The 20746-nt window shown below is 35.1% G+C and overlaps 1 protein-coding gene across 5 annotated transcripts in view; it reads right to left on the reverse strand.

The window, feature by feature from the left end:
- mctp1b (multiple C2 domains, transmembrane 1b) overlaps positions 1 to 20746 on the reverse strand; it is a 107080-nt gene that overhangs the window by 52920 nt on the left and 33414 nt on the right. For 4 of the 5 annotated variants that reach the window (XM_009305692.5, XM_002663670.7, XM_073915239.1 and 1 more), the window contains exon 1: positions 13451 to 14017. The exons of the other annotated variant lie outside the window; for it this stretch is intronic. In XM_009305692.5, coding sequence (XP_009303967.1) covers positions 13451 to 13903 — 453 coding nt within the window. In that variant the 5' untranslated portion in view covers positions 13904 to 14017. Of the gene's footprint in view, positions 1 to 13450; positions 14018 to 20746 lie in introns of those variants that run through there. 5 annotated transcript variants of the gene reach the window in all.

Here is a 20746-nt window from a genome sequence, read left to right on the forward strand (position 1 = left end):
TTTTGGATATTATATAACATTTTGTATCAGAAATTTGTTTAAATGTGATTGGTGCCTGCTAAAGGCTATAATAAAAAAAAATATTTATAAATATATATATAACATGTTTTCTGTCCTTTTTGTGTTGAATTACTTAATTTTAAATCTTAGTAAATCATAGTATTGTCATTTAAAAAATGGCGCAGTGGGTAGCACGTTCGCCTCACAGCAAGAAGGTCGCTGGTTCGAACCTCGGCTCAGTTGGCGTTTCTGTGTGGAGTTTGCATGTTCTCCCTGCCTTCGCGTGGGTTTCCTCCGGGTGCTCCGGTTTCCCCCACAGTCCAAAGACATGTGGTACAGGTGAATTGGGTAGGCTAAATTGTCCGTGTGTATGAGTGTGTGTGTGTGAATGTTTCCCAGATGGGTTGCGGCTGGAAGGGCATCTGCTGCGTAAAAAAAACTTGCTGGATAAGTTGGCGGTTCATTCCGCTGTGGCGACCCCGGATTAATAAAGGGACTAAGCCGACAAGAAAATGAATGAATGAATTAAAACAACAATATTGAACAAGAAATTTACTAGCTGATTTAATAATTTTGTTAAAGTAAAGCTTTAGTGTTACATTGAGTAAATTAGAATCATTTTAATTAGAATAACACAATACAAACATTTTGAGTCAATTAGTTGCAAAGAAGTTAGACTGACATATTGAAACCATGTTTTATCTACAAATGTGCTTTGTGTCCATACAACATGTTCAAAGCAGTTCAGGTTTACTTGATTGGATTAGATGCATAAAGCGTGCCACGATTAAATCATGTTCATTCAACAATTTTTTTTTTTTTTGAGTGCAGCAATAAAATAGTTTATTTGTAAGTCTTGGTGAATTTCTTATGATGTATCTGTCACTGCTTGTTTATGTTGACAAATAAATACAAATTAAGTATAATTCCTAAAATTATATTATAGTTCCTAAAAACTTGGGTCGAGGCTTGATGACCATGTAAAAATGTTGGTCTCATGGCCAAACCAGTTGAGAACCCCTGATCTAGAGGCCTTTACCTTTCATATAAGCCACTTTTCCAATTATCACTAGAAGTCAATTATTATTTGTGTTCCTAAAACTTGAATAGGAGACAAGACTTGTGTCAGGTAGTGTATAGGAACAAAAAATACCATGGTAGTCAATGGCTGTTTTTTTTGCAGCATTCTTCAGAATATCTTCTTTTGTGTTATATCATTAGAAATATGATGAGTATAACATATTACATACAAATACAGATGATGACAGAATTTCCGTTTTTGGGTGAACTTCCCCTTTAAATGAGTACAGTCTGTGGTTCTCTGTAGAGCCTCAGGGGATCTGCGTAACACTTATAGTAGAGGTAATGCTGTAAGATTGGAAACATGATCTGTTTAAAGGAACACTTCACTATTATTTGTAAATATTCTCATTTTACATCTCCGCTAGTGTTCTGTGCTGGCCCAAACATGAGCTAAACATCAGAATCATTGATTTGTGTTTATCTGTTTAATAAATTATCAATCTAATCTCTTCAGGTCATAGCTTTTCTTTTGGTTGCGCTGCTTACTCTAGTGCTTCTTTTTCAGCTTGACACCTCCGCTCTAATACACTTCCATTGATTTTCAGACGTCAAACACAGCTCGTTCTGCTGTTTCATATTGCAATCGGACCTGTGCTGTATTATTCTACTTTTGCATGTGTAGTCATGAGCACACTTGTTTGTAGAGCGAGTAGTTTGCTCTTTTGTCTGCCGTTTATTATTACTACTAGTCATTTCTCCTATAGGAAACTGATATGGAAGTGTTAAAACAAGCACAAAAACATGCACACTTCTGCATCGCAGACCAAGCTCAATAAAATCTAATGACAAAGACGGTGCAGGAGCTCCATACCTAAAGTCTTTGTCAAGTCCAGACCTGCGCTGGAGTAAAGAGAGCTCCTGTATGATCCTGAGGTGTTTGTGTGCTTCTCTGTCTGCGGCTGCTATAGGAAATATTGAAGATTGAGCTTTTGCATACAGAAATGCTGCTAAATTTCAGTGATTATTAGAGTAAAACTTGATTTATTGTTATGGGTTTCACATTTATGACTCAAAACAGGAGCCACGCATGTGTTTCTATTTGACTATTTAAAGAAGTAGGTTTTAGGAACATATTATGGGAACACTTTAGAATAAGGCTGTATTAGTTCATGCATTTACTAACATGAACAAACACTGTATTTATTGCAGTCTTAAATAAAGTTAATGAAAATTAAGCCATTGATTGATAGTTGATGTTAACTGCAGTGCATTAATGTTTACAAGCATGAGTTTGGATGTTAAAAATGCATTAGTAAATGCTGAACTATGATTAATAATTGCTGTACTACACTGTAAAAAAACAAAAAAAAAAAGTAAAAAAGGGATTTTTCAGACAGATTATTATTTCTAGATTATACCTAGATTATAGATTATTCCTAAATTATTACGATCAAATAAATGCGTTCAATAAAGTTAGACAATAAGTGTTTTACAAAAAAATAACAGTGATTTTCGGTAAAAAATTTTAATGAACATATCTGTAGATTTATTATTTTTTATTATTTATTTCAACTTTTTTTTTTTTTTTTTTTTACAAAGCAAGTTATTACAATTTATGGTCCGACTTTATATTAAGTAGTCTTAACTAATATGTACATACACAGGAATTAATAGTTTGTTACAATGTACTTATTGTGTAAATACATGTATTTACTGTGCACATGCTTGATTAAATACATGTATGTAATTACATCTGTTGTTAACTTTTGTAATTACATTTATAAATACACTGTTGACCATCCCTTACACCTTAACCCACCCTTAAACCTACCCACGCCACCAAACCTGTCCATAACCCGACCCCTATCCCAACTCAAGAGCACCACAAGTGTTCTCAAACACATTATGAACACAGTAAGTACATTGTATTTATTTTTTGATGTAAGTACATAGTAGTTAAGGTCAAGGACACTTAATATAAAGTGGGACCCAATTTATAACTTTAGTTTTATGTAATTGAAATGTTCTTCAAAAAATGGAAAAAAACACGGTAAATAATACGGCAATTTTATTGTATAAAACAGACAAATTGCTTTAATTTCTCATTAATTATATAGCACATTAAATAACAGTCAAGCTGTTAATTTAAAGATATTGTTTGTAATTTTTACGGACTTTTGAATATAATTTAAAATAACTGAAAAAATACTGTATAAATAATACTGTAATTTCCCTGTATAAAAAACAAAAATGTCAGTAGTTTGTCTTTAATGATAAAGTAAATGAAAGTCAGACTGTTAATTTAGAGAGATTGTTTGTCATTTTAAAAAATTTTGAGATATTTTCTGTAAAAAAAAAAAAAAAAAAAATATATATATATATATATATATATATATATATATTTTACAGTGTCGTTTTGGTACATTATTAGTTTGTGTTAGTAAATATATTAAATAACATTAATGAAACCTCATGGTGAAGTGTGATCAAAATATTTCTGCTTCTCTGTCTGCGGCTGCTATAGGAAATATTGAAGATTGAGCTTTTGCATACAGAAATGCTGCTAAATTTCAGTGATTATTAGAGTAAAACTTGATTTATTGTTATGGGTTTCACATTTATGACTCAAAACAGGAGCCACGCATGTGTTTCTATTTGACTATTTAAAGAAGTAGGTTTCTGCCACAGAATAAAAAAAATATGGTAACACGGGTTGCTTTACTAATGCATTTACTAACATGGACAAACAGTGATCAATGCATTTACTAGAGTCTTTGTTAAAGTTGAATGAAAATAAAGCCATTGACTGTTAGTTGATGTTAACTGCAGTGCATTAATGTTTACAAGCATGAGTTTGGATGCTAATAATGCATTAGTAAATGCTGAACTGTGATTAATAATTGCTGTATTGTTCATTATTAGTTTGTGTTAGTAAATAAATTAAGTAGCATTAAAGAAACCTTAATGTGAAGTGTGACCAAAAATATGTATATATATATATATTTGCAACAGAATTCTGATGAGTTTAATCTGCAATCTATTCACTCAAACAGGGAGTTTTTTCATCACAGTTTCAAAAGTGTTTCCTACGAACGTCCTTTCTTTGCAATTTTGAGGTTAGCAATGACTTATTATGGAGTAATCATCCATTTTCTCAAGATTTACAGAAGACAACCTCATAAATGTCACAAATATTGTTTACGCATAAAAAATATATCCACAAGTCTGATCAGGCATGATCGGGATCACAGTTTGGACCAAAAATACTGATTAATTTAACTCTTTTTGGACTGGATTGGTTTGACATATGTTGAGTTTTGGAGCCTAAACACGTCTCTGTAAGTGATTTATCATCTTTTTTTTTTCTTATGCTTTCTTGACAATATTGCATTATGATTTGTCCGACATTTGGTGTATTGTGAAATGGCCTTTGTACTCTTTCTGTTCTAGTTAATATTAATGTTTATTTTCTTATGCTAGAAACAATATATATATATATATATATATATATATATATATATATATATATATATATATATATATATATATATAATGAGCATTTTTCTTAGCATCCTATGTTTGTGTTCAGTTTTTTCACTGTAATGGCAATGCAAAGAATATTATTTGCCATGAAGGTGAATTTACTGAACATTTACTGAGAAAAATGTCCATTTAAGGAGAGTTTTTTTGCATATATATTTACATATATACATATATATAAATATATACATATATATATATATACATATATACATACATACATACATACATACATATATACAGTACATACATACATACATACATACATATATATATACATACATACATACATATATACATACATATATACATATATACATACATACATACATACATACATACATACATACATACATATATACATACATACATACATACATACATACATACATACATACATACATACATACATACATACATACATACATACATACATATATACATACATACATACATATATACATATATACATACATATATACATACATACATACATACATACATACATACATACATACATACATACATACATATATACATACATACATACATACATATATACATATATACATACATACATACATACATACATACATACATACATATATACATACATACATACATACATACATACATACATACATACATACATATATACATACATACATACATACATATATACATATATACATACATACATACATACATACATACATACATACATACATATATACATATATACATACATACACACATACACACATACATACATGAATGCACACCTGAATCAGGTGTTTCTGCATGCTTATTTTGACTTTTTGTTCATGCAAAGTGACATGTTTGCATAGTCAAACTCATTTCAGATTCACATTCACACAAAAAGCACGTGCCCGGGCTTGTCGTAATTATGTTTGACTGCAAAAATAGCTTTTCCAATTCCTCTGGAATAACACTGTTCAATAACACTTCAGTTTAGATCACAAACAAACAATTAACGAACACTGCTAGCTTAATAAACTACTAATAGCTGTTTATTAATAGTTAGTAAGGTACCAGTTGGGTTTAGGATGTGGGTAGGGTTAGGGATGTAGAATAAGATCCTACTTTATAACTACTAATGAACAGTTTAAATCTTTTTTTTTTCTTAAATTACTTTATTTTAAAGTTAATTATATTTAGAACAAACATTGGCTCGTACTGTAGACATACAAAAGACAATATAAAAAAACAAAAAAGAAGAGAGACAAAAACAAACGCAGATCATAGTCACAAAACATACAATCAAAACTAGAGAGGGGATATAACTTAATCCTCAGAGGGCTCACTGGATTGCTCTTGAGTTATAGATTTGTCAAATAAATCAAGAAATTGACCCCAAGTATGCACAAATGTTCTTATGGAGTCTTCAAAAATCTGTCTCTCTATCTGAAAAAGATATCAATTCTGGAATGAGGGATGTAAATGTGATGTCCAATTGTTAAGCACTTGTCTTTTAGCCACAGCCATACCTTGCATTAAAGACTCCCCTACTGAAAAAAACAGCTTAAACCAGCCTAGGCTGGTTGGCTGGCTTTAGCTGGTAGACCGGGTTGGTTTTAGAGGGGTTTTGGCCACTTCCAGGCTGGTTTCCAGCCATTTCCAGCCTGGTCTTAGCTGGTCAGGCTGGGAGATGACCAGCTAAACCCAGCTATGCCCAGCTTAAACCAGGCTTGTCAAGCTGGTTTTAGCTGGATTTAGCTGGTCATTTTCCAGCCTGACTAGCTAAGACCAGGCTGGAAATGGCTGGAAACCAGCCTGGAAATGGTCAAAACCCCTCTAAAACCAGGCTGGTCAACCAGCTAAAACCAGCCAACCAGCCTAGGCTGGTTTAAGCTGGATTTTTCACCAGGGAGAACAAGGATTCTCAACCGGTGGGCCATGGTTGAGAGCAATCCTGCAGGTGGGCTGCGAGAAATTAACTCTCAATTAGGCATGGGATGTTAACCATTTTTGAGGTATACTGTGGTTGGGAAAACTCAAGGTTTTAAAACCATCCAAATTTTCTGCTGTACTGTTCCTAAGGTATGTGTAAGACTTTTTTATTAGTGTTTTTTTTTTTTTGCTTGTTTTGTTTTGTTTTTAGCAGAAAAGATATACAAAGATGGCATTTTAAATTGTAAAGAAATCTGTGTTTTTGAAACCAATGATTAATTTTAATTATATATCCTGACATGTTCACTGCTCTAAAGTATTAAAAATGTTTTGTTTTTTTACACAGACATTTAAAAAGATCTTATTTTAGAGCAGTTATCACAATACTGTGAAACTGTGATATTTATATCCAAGGTTATCATACCGTCAGAATCTTATACCGGCCCATGCCTAGCCATTGCTTTGAAATGTTTTGTGTTTTGATACTGTTTGGCTCAGATTTAAGTCGTTGTTTGGACTGTGGACCGGAGCACCCGGAGGAAACCCACGCCAACACATGGAGAACATGCAAACTCTAAACAGTAATGCCAACTGACCCAGCCAGGACTCGAACCAGTGACCTTCTTGCTAGCCACAGTGCTAACCACTGAGCCACCATGCCACTTAAATCCAATTTTGATGATGTCATTAGTAATTAATTACTTTTTTGTAGCAACTTCCCCATCACTGATTGTGATCTAAACTAAACGCATTACTATTCTGTTATCTCCTGTACGGTTTGGCCTTGATGTTGTGTTTTTCTATGAGCTGTTAGTTCAGTTAGTTTCTCTCAGCCTGAGGGTGTTTGTCAAGGCAATGTGAAGAAGATGAACTTGCCTTAAAGTAAAGACAACAGAAGCAAAACATTTAGTAAACTTACAGTATATCAGGTCTCAAGCATATCGAGTTTTAATGGTTATTCTGTTGCTTTTCTGTCATAGGTTTCCATTGGTCATCTAAAGATGATCTATATTTTGTCTAATATTGAATTTACAACATCTGCTTTATACGTATTGAAAGCATGTGAAATGCATAGAAATTACAAATAGTCAAAATATTATGAAACTAGTCTAAATCCAAAATCCTACTTTTATTAGTAAAAGGCCCACACAGATTTTTAAACCCATCATTCAATTCATTTAATCACTTGCATAATTATGTGTTTATAAATATACAGTTGAAGTCAGAATTATTCGCCCCCCTGTTTATTTTTCCCCCAATTTCTGTTTAATGGAGGGAAGATTGTTTCAGCACATTTCTAATTATAATAGCTTTAAAAATCTATTGCTAACAAATGATTTATTTTCTCTTTGTCATGATGACAGCATATAATATTAGACTAGATATTCTTCAAGACACTTCTATACAGCTTAAAGAGACATTTAAAGGGTCACGAAACACCAAAACACATGTGTTTGAGCTGTTGACAGTGGTATATGTGTCCCACACTGCTAAAAACACTATTAGGACACCTATATTTCACTAAAAATTGTAAATTGGTTGTTTTTGCGGTATTTCAAGCAAATTCGTACTTCCGGTTTGAAACGAATTTTTGAAGCTGCGTCACGCTTGTAGTCTCCTCTTAATAAAGACGCGGCTCTAGTTGCTGGTGATTGTCCTGTCTCTACAGGTTTGGTAAGTGAGCGTCCAGTGCTCTTTGTTTATTCAGTTTGTTCGTATCGAACTAAGTTAACTATTGCACCGAGTGTAAACATGTTAGCACCACAACCAAACTTTAACCTCGTGTAGGGTTTTCACCGCATATAGTGACCGGAATAACACAAGCGGCTTTCTGACGCTACCTGCCGTGTGCATCTAAGTTTCCGGGAAATGCTGAGTTTTTTTTTCTCTCATTCGCCGTGCGGTATCAAACATTGCATGAAAAATACACGCTTGCAGCAGATCCTCCAATCAAATATCTCGTTTGTCGCGAGGGACATGAATGAATTCCCTGAATGAAAGAGCCAAACTGCAGTTAAAGTCCACCATTTAATCATTTGGCAAATAATTCAACTACAGATGTCCATGTAAACACAGTCCCTTTGTCCCCAGTGTGTCTGTGTGTTTTGACTCTGAAAGTCAGCGTGCCCAAATAGACACTCCCACACCATGCCTCTTTTCTTCCTCCGACACTCCCCCCTAAACAGAGCTGGACACGCCCATTTTTTGGACTTTTTCCAAAGTAGAGGTGTGAAACACCCTGCTGAAACGAGGGGGCTTCATGGCCCTTTAAAGGCTTAACTAGGTTAATTAGGTGAACTAGGCAGCTTAGGGTAATTAGGCAAGTTATTCTATAACGATGGTTTGTTTTGAAGACTATCAAAAAAAATTTGCTTAAAGGGGCTAATAATATTGTCCTTAAAATGGTTTTTAAAAAATTAATAACTGCTTTTACTCTGGCCGAAATAAAACAAATCAGACTTTCCCCAGAAGAAAAAATATTATCAGACATACTGTGAAAATTTCCTGAATCTGTTGAAAATCATTTGGGAAAAATAAAAATAAAAAATAAAAATGGGGCTAATAATTCTGACTTCAACTGTATATATTCAGCTTTTATGCCGTTTATTTATTTCAGTAGTATTTTGAACGGCATGCAAATGATTATATGAATTATGTACAGCACAGTTTGTAAAGTAACACTTGATATGTCTTTTAGTGGTTGTGTTTTACAGTACCAGAGACTTTGTTTATCAAACAAGTGGTTCATTTCTGTTTAGCTCCTATATCTCACATTCATTCATTTTCTTTTCAGCTTAGTCCCTTTATTAATCCGGAGTCGCCACAGCGGGATGACTCGCCAACTTATCCAGCACATGTTTCACGCAGCAGATGCCCTTCCAGCTGCAACCCATCTTTGGAAACATCCATACACTGTCATTCACACTCATACACTACGGACAATTTAGCCTACCCAATTCCCCTGTACAGCATGTCTTTGGACTGTGGGGGAAACCGGAGCACCCGGAGGAAACCCACGCATACGCAGGGAGAACATGCAAACTCCTCACAGAAACGCCAACTAACCCAGCTGTGGCTCAAACCAGCGACCTTCTCGCCACTAAGTCACCCTTCTCACAATCATTCATACATAAATCTGCAATTTATTTTTAATAGCTTGCTTAACTCCAAAAATTAAGCTGGAGGACGTTTAACTTAGTTTAATAAGTTACAATTAACTAAAAACATATGTTTTCATGACTTATTAATCATATATTTTTACAGTGTACTAACGAATGATCAATACATTTATTAATTATTAATCTTTGTTAACATCAGTTAATTAAAATAAAGTCATCGATGTTAATTCTTGTTAACTTAACAGTGCATTAACTTATGTTAACTAGCACAACTTTGGATTTGAATAACATTAGTAAATGAATGCTGTAGAAGTACTGTTCATTGTTAGTTAATGTTATTAAATACATTATTATAAAGTGCAAATAAAAAATATATAATAATACTTATTAGTTATAATAATAATACAGTTGTCCAATAAAATTGAAACTCAAACTAAATCGTATTTTCCCTCGCGTTTAATACTCCTGATTGCAACTTTTTAAATTGCTTTTACTAATTGTTTGCTTTTCCGTTTTATTTTCTTCTCTGTCTTTAGTACTCCTACGGGGCTCGAAATTGCGACCATTTTGCTCGCATATGCACCCGAAAATTAATCTATGCGACCTCATAATATATCTGGCAGCATTAGTGCGACTGCATATAATGGTTGTAGTGCGACCTGTTTAGATTTTTTCTAAAAATGTGCTGTTTTATTATTTGTTTTTATTTATTTATTTACTTATTTATTTATTTTACTTGTTTCTTTTATTTTTGTTTATGTAAAGCACTTTGCCACTGTGTATGAAATGTGCTATATAAATAAACTTGCCTTGCCTTGCCTTGAATCGCTCTTCTCTGCCGCTATATTGGTTTATATACGCCGTCAATCACTCAAGGTATTCCGCTGTCAGATGACAGGGAAGGAGCTTTTATGACCACTGGAAATGCAATTGGCTGAAGAGTGAAAACTTAAAGCATGCAGGTTTGCAAACCCCACCTAAAGTTGAGGCGCAGATGAGAGCGATCAGGACATGTGGTGAATATTGATCCGCCAGCTGAGATCAATCGAGTACGTGCTTTTCGGAGAAGGCGCCCGAATCTCGATGCGTTGCATTCACTGCGTGTTCAGCGCAAATGTCCGCTAAAAGTCAAATCTAATACTGTACACATCATCGCCAAAGATCTCGCCTTTACTAAGTTTACACTGAAACTGCGGCGCATCCGGTGGTCAGAACTCTGTTCAACCTGCTCATAAATTGGGTCGGCTGAATCGCCTGCTTTCCACAAACACAGAAAAATGACAATCAGCTCAGACTGAACATTTAAATTGACACAAACTGAAACCAAAACTTTTAAAGAATGATAGAAGTGAGACTTTACTTACTTTCTTTTGTCTATTCTTTCTTAAGGTGTATATTATTAGTTTTTTTTATGTAGTTACTGATGACTGTTTTGCAGCATTCAGCCTTGAATTGAATTATTTATTATAATCTTTTGTTTGTTTTGTAGCAGAAATATTATTTATTAAACTGACATGCATATATAAAAAGCAGTACAAAATAAATATTTCTTACTGCAATGCTTCATTTTTGTTTGATGCAAACTATACATTTATTTTTCATAAAGTAACAGACTTTTTATAGCAGACAACTTGTATTCAAGCACATTCAAGGCAGCATGATGATGGCAAATGTAATTCATTGTTACTATTATTGTCATTTTCATCATCATTATTATTTTATATTTATTCGACATTCATTTTGGAATTATTGCACACAAATATCAATGTCATCTCAGCATTAGTTAGATAGTTCTTTCTGGTTTTTGTTAGTCCTAATTGATGTTGTTTTAAAATACAATAAATCCCTTAAAATACAATTAGCAGCGGTGCTCAATCAATGGGTGCTCCTAAATTTTTTCTGGTGCTCCTAAATTTTTTCTGGTGCTCCTAAATTTTTGAAGTTGGGAGCACCGGTGCTACCAAGTAAAAAAGTTCATTTCTAACCCTGTCCTATGTTCAGCACTTTAGTCAACTTCAGTTAACAATTAAACAACTTAATTGTTTATGTTCCATCAACTTAAATTTATAAAAACTAATAAGTTAACTTAATTCCTTCTGGTTGTCTCAACACAACTGGACTGTGTTGAACCCAGTACTTTTACAGTATACACTCCAAAACATTTCCTACTTATTTAACTGAGCTGAAGCAACACAATTATTGAGATTTTTTGATGGACATCTTAACTTAAATGTATATAAAAAGGTAAGTTATCTTGGTTCCTTCATGTTGTCTCAACACAAATTGTGTGGAACCCAGGATTTGCCACAGTTTATACAAAAACATTATGACATTAAACTAATTTAAACTGAGCAGAAGCAACTCAATTCTTGAGGTTTTTAGAGGGACAGCTGAGGTGTTTTATATTCAATCAACTTAATTTTTTTTTAAACTAATAAGTTAACCTAATTCCTTCATGTTGTCTCAGACCAAATCAATTGTGTGGAACCCATCATCTTTTACAGTGTACACCCAGAAATGACATTTGCCGTTTGTTCAAACTACTTATTTAAATTAAGCTGAAACAACACAATTCTTAAGTTTTTGGGACAACTTATTTGTTTTATGTTCACTCAACTTAAATTTATATAAACAAGTAAGTTATTTTGATTTCTTCATGTTGTCTCAACACAAATCAAGTGGAACCCAGGATTTGTCACAGTATACACTCCAAAAAGACATTAAACTACTTATTTAAATTGAACTGAAGCAACACAACTATTGAGGTTTTTAGAGGGACAGCTGAAGAGATTTATATTCAATCAACTTAAAGTCATAAAGATTGATTAATTAACTTAATCTTGCCCTAACACAAATCCGTTGTGTGGAACCCAGCATCTTTTCCAGCATACACTCAAAAATGACATTTGCTGTTTGTTCAAACTACTTACTTAAATTAAGCTGAAACAACAAAATTCTTGATTTTTCAAAGGGAACAAATTACTTGTCTTATGTTCAATCAACTTAAATGTATAAAAACTAATAAGTTAACTTAATTCCTTCATGTTGTCTTAACAAATCAATTGTGTGAAGCTCAACAGTTTTTACACTCACAAAAATGAGATACTTATTTAAATTGAGCTGAAGCAACTCAATTATTGAGGTATTTTAGATGGACAACTTAACTGTTTTATATTCAATCAACTTAAATTTGTAAAAACTATTAAGTTAACTTAATGTCTTTAAGTTGTGCCAACACAAATCAATTGTGTGAAACCCATCATCTTTTACAGTGTTCACTCAGAAAATGACATTTACCGTTTGTTCAAACTACTTATTTAATTAAGCTGAAACAACACAATTCTTGAGTTTTTGGGAAAACTTATTTGTTTTATGTTCACTCAACTTAAATTTATATAAAAAAGTAAGTTATCTTGATTTCTTCATGTTGTCTCAACACAATTCAATTGTTTGGAACCCAGGATTTGTAACAGTATACTCTCCAAAAATGACATTAAACTACTTTAAATTGAGCTGAAGCAAAACTGTTTTATATTTAATCAACTTAAATTCGTAAAGTTTAATGAATTAACTTAATCTTGCCCTAACACTAATCAGTTGTGTGGAACTCAGCATCTTTTCAGTGAACACTTCAAACTACTTATTTAAATTAAGCTGAAACAACACAATTATTCAGGTTTTTTGTCAGACAGCTTAATTGTTTTATGTTCAGTCCACTTAAATTTGTAAAAACTAACAAGTTAAGTTAATTCCTTCAAGTTGTGCCAACACAAATGCTTTGTGTGGAACCCAGCGTTGTACAGTGCACAGCATTACTACTGCAGAGGAAACATCCGAAGAATTGCATAACATCTTACCACACTTTTATCGCCCTGTTCTTCATCACTGTGCGTCTGTGCATCATCTGTGCATGTGGAAGCAGGCTTATACTGAGACTCCAGCAGCTGGGAGAGCGTCGGTTTGGGGCTGCCGGATCTTTTCAGCATCTGGATCTCCGCACCGAGCGACGCTGCAGCCGCGGCCGCCGTACAGGCACTCATCTCCGGCGTGCCGCAGCGCGTCCTCCCGCTGCCTTCTCCGTCCGCTGCTGCGCTGTGCAGATTGGGCTGAGATGAAGACACAGCTCGGTCCAAGCCATGATCACGCTTCTTTTTAAATATCCGAAACACACTTTCTGGCTTTCTGGCTTTTTTGCTCAGTTTGGGGCTGCCAGGGAGTTTGGATTTACCGTGGAAAGATTTCCACAAGCCCCGCTGATTCTGCTGCTGATGGGATGGAGAAACATCATCCACGTCCATACTCGCTTCCATATGCGCTCTCTGCAGTCTTTCCAGTCAGAAGTCACCCTGGGGTTAATGTTAAAAGCATGCAAACCAATGCAAATACTTCATCTGCAGGACATGTTGACATGCGGAAGTAGTAGTGATGGAAAGAGCCCCTCTGCAAACCTTTATAAAATGAGTCAGTCCCACTACAGCCTGTAGCTGCTGCTCATCCACGCCCAGTATTTCCAAAAAAAAGTTGCATGCTTAAATAAACGCGATGCAGCACGCCGAGCTTGTGTATTTACATGCACTTCTGTTAAACTCCTTGTGGTTTGTGTTGCTAATCCAATTCGACGTGATCGAAGGATGTTTATGCAAATTTAGGACTGTATGCAAATGCATTTTTTACCACAAGACTCAATCCAATAGTATGAAGCTGCAGGCCCGGAGACCCAACTGCAAGCTCAGACCTGCTCGCTCAGACAGCTAGACCTGGACTTCCAGACCTTGCCACCCGCTGTTTAAAAGATCGACTAACCTGATTTCAGCTGCTTCTAAACTGTAATTTAAACTATTTTTCAACTATAAAATATTAGCCTATGACTGAATAGATTATTATATAAAATATTAAACATACTAGATTTTTTATTTAATGCATTAATTCTGTTGTATTTTTATTAATTGTATTTGTAAATAGATATTGTTCAGTTACTTCAATATTTTCAGACATTTGTTGTTGTTTTTTATTATTGAGGATTTATCACTGTTTCGTATTGAGTTGAGGACATTTAAAGGCTTAATTGGTTAATAAGGTTAACTAGGCAGGTTACGGTAATTAGGCAAGTTATTAAATAACGATGGTTTGTTCTGTAGATTATCGGGGGGAAAATAGCTTGAAGGGGCTAATAATTTTGTCCCAAAAATGTTTTTTTTTTAAATTAAAATCTGCTTTTATTCTTGCCAAAATAAAACAAATCTGACTTTCTCCAGAAGAAAAAATATTATCAGACATACTGTGAAAATTTCCCTGCTCTGGTAAAAATCATTTGGAAAATATTTTTAAAAATAAAATCAAAAGGGGGCAAATAGATCTGACTTCAACTATATTTATATATATATATATATATATATATATATATATATATATATATATATATATATATATATATATATATATATATATATATAAACAAACTACATAAACAAATTACACTTTAAGCCGTTCGAGTCACATAAGACAACAAATACAGAATTATTTATTCATTTCCCTTCGGCTTAGTCCCTTATTTATCAGGGGTCACCACAGTGGAATGAACCAACAACTATTCCAGCATATGTTTTACGCAGAGAATGTCCTTACAGCTGCAACTAAGTACTAGAAAACACCCATGCACACTCATTCACACACACACACCCATACACTACGGCCAGTTTAGTTCATCAATTCCCCTATAGCGCATGTGTTTAGACAGAGGGGGAAACCCACGCCAACATGGGGAGAACATGCAAACTCCACACAGAAACACCAACTGACCCAGCAAGGACTCGAAGCAGTGATCTTCTTGCTGTGAGGCAACAGTGCTAGCCACTGAGGCACCATGCTGCCCCTTTAAATGATACACTGTAAAAAATGCTGGATCCCACACAATTCCTTCATGTTGTCCCAACACAAATTTTAAAACTAACCTCACTTGCTCATGTTAACAAATGTAAATGGATGGAACGTAAAAAAATTAAGTTGTCCGACCAAAAAAGTCAAGAATTGTGTTGTCTCAGCTCATTTTAAATAAGCAGTTTGGCCAAGCAGCATAATGCTTCTTATGTTAATACTGATGTGAATACATATCACCACAGGAAAAGCAGCTTGTTACCTGCACACCTCTCTGGCGTGTGTGTGTGTGCTTTGTAAATTTCAATAGCAATGATATAAAAGACGAGGTCAGATCACAGATGTTGTGTTTATTGTTCAAAGGAATCGTGAACAGATGGTGCATTTATTATGCTCACATGAATAGTGTGAGAAAATACATAAAGGGCTTACAAATCAATATCTCAATATCAACTATCTAAAAAAACATCAACAGGTGGTATAAAATACGCCTTTTACTAATCGAGATCTCCATTACCTTTTTTGGGATATATGCAACGTACGTAGGCTCATTCTGAAAGCGTAGCCCTATAACAATTTATGGAGATTGCTAATTATGTAGCCGAGGTATGTATGGCTTTCATTTGGCTTTAAAACAGACGCTACAGGGCGACATGGCACCTTTCCTTTGTGCGCTTACCAGCTTAACACTTACCTCCATATAGACGGCTTTGGCTGTTACCAGTTTGCCCAGTGGCTCGCCATGTATGTTGGCAGACTTGAGGCCCAGGGAGGAGCTGACTACGATGACGGGGTTCCAGTCAGGTGAAGAACGGTTCCAAAAAGCGGGTAAAACAAAAACAGAAGCCAAAAAATTAAATAAACATGTAAACAACAGGGTGAGAATGTGGTTAAATCTAAAAACGTGGTAAAAATCAGGCGAGGGCTTTTCTTTTTCTGGATTGCTTTTAAAAACATTGTCGGTTAGGTTTAGGAAAGGAGAAGGATGGGTCAGTCGGTCAGTCAGTCAGTCAACAGCGGCCTCTGGTGGATTTAGAACAGAGCAGCAGGCCCGCGCGAGAGAAATTTGAGATCTGAAAAAGCGCACACAGTGGCCTCTAGTGGATTTACGTGAGAACAGCAGGCACGAATGGCACCCACGAGGGAAATTTGAGTTCTGAAAAAGCAACCACAGCGGCCTCTGGTGGATTTACATGAGAAAAGCAGGCGCGAATGGCGCCCGCAAGAGAAATTTAATAACTGAAAAAGCGACCACAGCTGCCTCTGGTGGATTTACATGAGAAAAGCAGGCGCGAATGGCACCCACAAGAGAAAATTAATAACTGAAAAAGCGTACTCAGCAGCCTCTAGTGGATTCACGAGAAAACAGCAGGCGCAAATGGCACCCACAAGAGAAAATTAAGCTCTGAAAAAGCATACACAGCGGCCTCTGGTGGATTTATGTGAGAACAGCAGGCGCGAATGGCACCCACGAGGGAAATTTGAGTTCTGAAAAAGTGACTACAGCGGCCTCTGGTGGATTATGCGAGAGCAGCAGGCGTGACTGACATCAATGAGAGAATTTTGAGAACTGAAAAAGCATATACAGCGGTCTCTGGTGGATTTATGTGAGATTAGCAGGCGCGAATGGCACCCTCGAGAGAAATTTGAGAACTGAAAAAGCGTACTCAGCAGCCTCTGGTGGATATACGAGAAAACAGCAGGCACAAATGGCACCCACAAGAGAAAACTAAGCTCTGAAAAAGCATATACAGCGGCCTCTGGTGGATTTACGTGAGAACAGCCGGTACAAATGGCATCCATGAAAGAAATTTGAGTTCTGAAAAAGCGTACACAGCGGCCTCTGGTGGATTTACATGAGAACAGCAGGCGCGAATGGTACCCACAAGAGATATTTGAAACCTGAAAAAGCGACCACAGCGACCTTTGGTGGATTATGTGAGAGCAGCAGGCGCGAATGGCATCAGCGAAAGAAATTTGAGTTCTGAAAAAGTGACCACAGCGGCCTCTGGTGGATTTACATTAGAACAGCAGGCGCAAATGGTACCCACAAGAGATATTTGAAATTTGAAAAAGCGACCACAGCGGCCTCTGGTGGATTATGCAAGAGCAGCAGGCGCAAATAGCATCATCGAGAGAAATCTGAGGTCTGAAAAAGTGACCACAGCGGCCTCTGGTGGATTTACGTGAGAGCAGCAGGCGCAAATGACATCCGCGAGAGAAATTTGAGAACTGAAAAAGCGACCACAGCGGCCTCTGGTGGATTTACATGAGAACAGCAGGCGCGAATGACATCAGCGAGAGAAATTTGAGAACTGAGAAAGCGACCACAGCGACCTCTGGTGGATTTACATGAGAACAGCAGGCGCGAATGACATCAGCGAGAGAAATTTGAGAACTGAGAAAGCGACCACAGCGACCTCTGGTGGATTTACATAAGAACAGCAGGCGTGAATGGCACTCGCGAGAAAAATTTGAGGTCTGAAAAAGCAACCACAGCGACCTCTGGTGGATTTGTGAAAACAAAAACTGCAAAATGCAGCTCCTGGGATGTATTTGGCGCTCTCCAGAAATGTATATAGGGCTTCGTAATCAGAATGAGCCTGGGTTGGATATATTTGGTGTTTTAGAGCTGTAAAAGTTTGGTAAAAATGTTCTTTATTAACCTTTAATTTACTGTATAGAAATGTTGCATTCAATAGTGGAAAAGTTTCATTAGATTATTAAATGCTATGAAAACTTTTAAAGGTTATTCTGGCATCACTGTGGAAAAAACCCTCTTTGTTTCTTTACTTTTAAGAGTTTATTATTAATGTGACTTGTAAAAAACTTGCAAAAACACTTATTTTTGGAACAATCAGTAAAATAATCTGTGAAATGTTCTTGCCTGCACAGATATAAGTTAATACACAAATTAAAATAACATTTAATATGTTGAAATGTATATTATAACACTGTAAAGTTTTCGCAAAACACTTCTCAGCTGTGTAAACCTTGTTCAGAATGTGATGATTTTGTTGCTGTAGCTTGTAGAAAACCTCTCAGATGTTTAGTTTTCCACCCAGAGTTTTTGTTTTAAGCAAATCTGCACACATTTGCACATAATATATTAAAAAACAGGATAGAAACAGCTCACAAAAACTGCAAACAAACAAAAAATAAAGCAACATTTGCCAGGTCTGCTGTGAATAAAGCAGTCGTTGCCATGGAAACAGTCATACAGCATTACATGGACTGTACAAAGTGTGAAAACCAGCTATAATCACAATGTTCTAACATTACTAAATAGTTCAACTTAAAGCCTGGTTTAATATTTCAGGCTGAGTGACCCTGTGAACCGCAGTGCTCAACACATGCATTCATACACCATCTTAAGTTTTAAAGGGGACCTATTATGCAAAAATAATTTTAAAAAGGGGTTTACACTCAGCACTCAGTTGTGTGTCAGCAGTGTGTGAATATGTCCAGCTTCTAATGGTAAACATTAATTAATTGTATTGTTTATAATCAGGCTTGATGAAAGCAGTCTGCAGAAACACTTTGATTGCCATTCTCCCTTTGAATGATGTCATCTGAGGGGGAAAGCCCCGCCCACTAGTGACAATCTCTCCCTCATTAGCTTATTACATTAGTCTTGTTTTTGAATCTGCCACTATGCTGATGCATAGGCATTAATAGCTCCGCCCTCTTTTGAAAAGAGCACAATCTCATTCGAATTTAAAGTGACAGTCACCAAAACGCCACAATTAGGATCAAAGCCTGAAAGGGTCAGTTTCAGAGAGTTAGAGAACATTTTCTGTGTGCTATTTTCAGCTGAAACTTCACACACACACACACACACACACACACACACACACTAGGGAGATTTTATTTTACATCTTGCAAAAAGAGGCATAATAGGTCTCCTCTAAAGAACAATTCTCACTATTAAACCATTAATTATTACCTTGCCTCAAACTACAAATGTGGTGCTTATTAGGTATTAAGGTGGTTGTTTGTACAGTCTTAAGGATGTAGAATAAGATCATGCAGAATGTGTGCTTTAAAAGTACTAATAACAGCTAATATCTTAATTATAGGCAAGTAATGAGCCTCAAAGGGATAGTTCACCAAAAAATAAAAATACTTTTATAATTTATTCACATTTCACTTGTTTTGTTGAACACAAAATGATTTATTCTTACAAATTTATTCTTACAAATGGACACTGGTAACCATCGATTTCCATAAAAACAAATACTATAGAAGTCAATAGTTACCGATTTCCAACATTCTTCCAAAAAAAGCTTTGACTTTTTTTCTCAAATTATTTTATTGCCATAAAATTTCCACTTTATTCTTGAATTGTCAATTATTCTCTAAATATTTTTATTTCATTCACGTAATATTTCAACTGGGCGATGCAGTGGCGCAGTAGGTAGTGCTGTCGCCTTACAGCAAGAAGGTTGCTGGGTCGCTGGTTTGAACCTCGGCTCAGTTGGCATTTCCATGTGGAGTTTGCATGTTCTCCGGGTGCTCCGGTTTCCCCCAAAGTCCAAAGACATGCGGTACAGGTGAATTGGGTAGGCTAAATTGTCCATAGTGTATGAGTGTATGTGTGTGTGTGTTTGTGGATGTTTCCCAGAGATGGGTTGCGGCTGAAAGGGCATCCGCTGTGTAATAAACTTGCCGGATAAGTTGACGGTTCATTCCTCTGTGGCAACCCCGGATTATTAAAAGGGACTAAGCCGACAAGAAAATAAATGAATGAATATTTCAACTTATTCTCGTAATATTTTGACTTCTCTAATTATTTCAATTATTCTTGTAATATTTCCACTTTATACTAATAATATTAGGATTTTGATCTCATAATAATTTTACTGTATTCACATATTATTTCAACGTAGCAAAATATTTACACTTCTCTCATAATATTTTGACTTTATATTTAGTTTTTTAAATATTTTTGTCTTTAAAATGATAATATTTTGACTTATTAATATTTTGAATTTATTCTCATAATTTTCAACTTATTCTTGAAATGTTCTGAATTTAATCTTGTCTAATATTTGGAATTAATTTATTGCAAATTTATTCTCGTAAAATTGCAACTTTATTATCCTTGTAAATTAATGTATTCTTCTGTTATTTAGACTTCATTCTTGAAATGTTCAGAATTTAATCTCATATTATTTGTATTAATTTACATAATATTTTAACTTTATTCTTAAATTAATTCAACTTATTCTTCAAATGTTACATTTACAATAATGTAGGTAATATTTCAACTTCTCATA

Source organism: Danio rerio, chromosome 10 (genome assembly GCF_049306965.1).
Source record: "Danio rerio strain Tuebingen ecotype United States chromosome 10, GRCz12tu, whole genome shotgun sequence".
Taxonomy (NCBI): Eukaryota; Metazoa; Chordata; class Actinopteri; order Cypriniformes; family Danionidae; genus Danio; species Danio rerio.